General features: G+C 37.2%; 1 protein-coding gene across 1 annotated transcript in view; it reads right to left on the bottom strand.

Annotated features, from left to right (window-relative positions):
• The window catches only part of LOC106876117 (uncharacterized), a 64,613-nt gene that overhangs the window by 12,118 nt on the left and 49,849 nt on the right, over positions 1-2,646 (bottom strand). Inside the window, exon 5 of the mRNA XM_052965970.1 lies at positions 347-1,005. Coding sequence (XP_052821930.1) covers positions 347-1,005 — 659 coding nt within the window. The remainder of the gene's footprint in view (positions 1-346; positions 1,006-2,646) is intronic.

Genomic DNA, 2,646 nt, shown 5'->3' with positions numbered 1-2,646 from the left:
TATATATATATATATATATATATATATTTATGTATGTATGTATGTATGTATGTATGTATGTATGTATGTATGTATGTATGTATGTATATCTGCTAGCGGTATAGTTGCTGAACATATTGAAGCTCTTCAAGCAGGACTACACTGAATTCTGTAGAAATATCAAGAATAAACAGACTGAAAATGTAAATTAACAACAAAAATATAAAATTAAACAAAACATGAAAACATTAATAAAAATAATAAGAATAATGAAATAGCAAACGGCGGTAATCTAATTTTCTACTAATGCTGTGTAGCGACACGTGCTAATAAAGATTATAACTGCAAAGTTTTGAATGGCTCATACTGCAAATTTTCTTGTGTCCCGCTTTCCAGGCTATCTTTTGACACTTTGGAGAACAATACCAAACTTTTCGGCATTTGCCACAGGCCGGGAATTGCTTTCCCTCTGGAGCTTGTGTTTCACAATTAGCACACACGTCTGGCCCGTCTCCTTCAAATCTACACCGTAGACATTGACACCAGAAATTGTAGCCTCTGAACAGCCAAGCTCTTCTTTCTCGACGTGGGGTTGATGTATCGATATAAGTGCTAAATAATTCTTCGCCAGCTTTGATATTTGCACGGGCCCTTAGGTGAATTCCGGGTCGTCCTTTCGACAGACCGTCCATTACTTCGATAGTATTGGCACAACTATGATTGAAGCAAGACTGTACCGGAAACACACCAGCAAAATTGGCTTCCGGAATATTGTCAACGTCGACAAAGTCCGAAAGCTGGGCGTATTGAGAGAAATTACTGATTGAATTTAAGAAACAATGCAACGGATTTCGTCCATCAGAGAATGATTGTACGTTACATGCCATTTGTAAATAACGTCCGTCGAACTCACGCGCTGTTACATCATAACGCAAACCTTCAGGGAGACCATTGAATACATCCTTCATAACTTGATGCATCACCGTGAATTTGCCTGCAACACCTTGGGCTCCATATGCAATAAAACTGCAAAAGTAAGAAAAAAATATAAACTGTAATACATTCGATAAATATATTCGGAAATAGTTGGGAATTACAGTATCTCGATATGAGACTTGATATTGATGAAGTGTGAATAAATGCGAGCCTGTGAAATTATCAAATGTCTGGACTCGTAAGTTATGTACCGCACTAAACATTCTAGATACCAGTCATATACCAAGGTTCATTGACGTATGACTCTCCTACGTATATTCGTCAATTTACGTTACTCTACAAAACTCAAAATTATCGAACAATTTTGTCGTATTCAACTTTTTATTGTTCAATGTAAAATTATTGACTAGTTTTCAAATATGACTTTCATTTCCATTGATTTATTCTTTATTTGTTTAGGTTTGTCATTAGATTACGACCATGCTGGTGCACAACCAGCAGGAGATGTTCTTGGGAAAACCGTCCCGAATACTTTATTATTATGTTCAGATATAATCCTTTCAACTATAGGCACAAGGCTTGAAAATTTGGGGAAGGGATTAAGTCGTTTACATCGACCGCACTACTCAGCTGGCACTTATTTTATCGACCCCGAAAGGATGATAGGCAAAGCTGACCTCAGCGGAATTTGAACTCAGAATGTTCAGACGGACTTATTACGGCTAAGCATTTGTCCCGGTGTGCTAACCGCTGCACTATTTTCTGATATAATAGAAATAATTTGAGAGTAATCGGATTCTGCCAATTTTTTTGTACCATATCTTGTTTGCGATCGGTTACCATCTTTGCTCTTTTCTTATGCCTACTCCAGTTATTTTCTATTTTCGCTCTGACGTTCCCAGGGGGTAGCCCCTGTGGTGAGGCACAAAGAAGCCAGCGCCATTTTGAAACAGCGAGATCTCGCCTGCAACCATTGCCATACGCGAGACAAAAACGAGATCTCGTCCGCAACAATTATTTAAGGAAAAGACAACAACATTTTCCCCGGACGTGTGTCTCGCTGTGATAACACATGCAATGTGTCCAGAGGTTATTGAATCTCACGTGTATAAGAGAGAAGGCTAACTACGCCCTGTTGTGAAGATGTTTACTGAAAGCAAACCCCTTGTACAAAGAACCTCTGAATAAACGGTTATTGAATTTATTCTGCCTAAGAACTTCATTCTTCGTATTCTAGCCCCTTGAATCAACAGAATTATTATAATGGAAGAAGATACCTCAAAAGTATCATAAAAAAAACTTCCTTCCATGAAAAATTGCGGGAAAAAATTGAAGTGCCCAAATCTTCTGCAACTAGCTTCCCGACGGCTTATGCAGCTCGTATAACGGACACAGTCAAAGACTATTGAAAAGGTTGCAAGACACAACGAGAAATTTAGGAAAAATAAATAAGTAAATGAGTGGAAACTTTACCAGTGAGAGTGTTAAACAATAAGGCATTAAAGAGAATGACTTTTCCAGATATAACAATGTGTGTGTGTGTGTGTATGTGTGTTGTGTGTGTGTGTGTGTACATATATATATATATATATATGTGTGTGTGTGTGTATACGTATATTTTTTGTGTGAATATATATGCATGTATATATGTATGTTCATGTATTTATTTTTATATGTGCATGTGTGTAAGTATATGCAAACATAAATCTCTCTCTCTCTCTCTCTCTCTCT

This window comes from Octopus bimaculoides, chromosome 3, assembly GCF_001194135.2.
Source record: "Octopus bimaculoides isolate UCB-OBI-ISO-001 chromosome 3, ASM119413v2, whole genome shotgun sequence".
Taxonomy (NCBI): domain Eukaryota; kingdom Metazoa; phylum Mollusca; class Cephalopoda; order Octopoda; family Octopodidae; genus Octopus; species Octopus bimaculoides.
The sequence above is the reverse complement of the archived record's forward strand: the minus strand, read 5'-3'. Positions and strand labels throughout refer to the sequence as shown.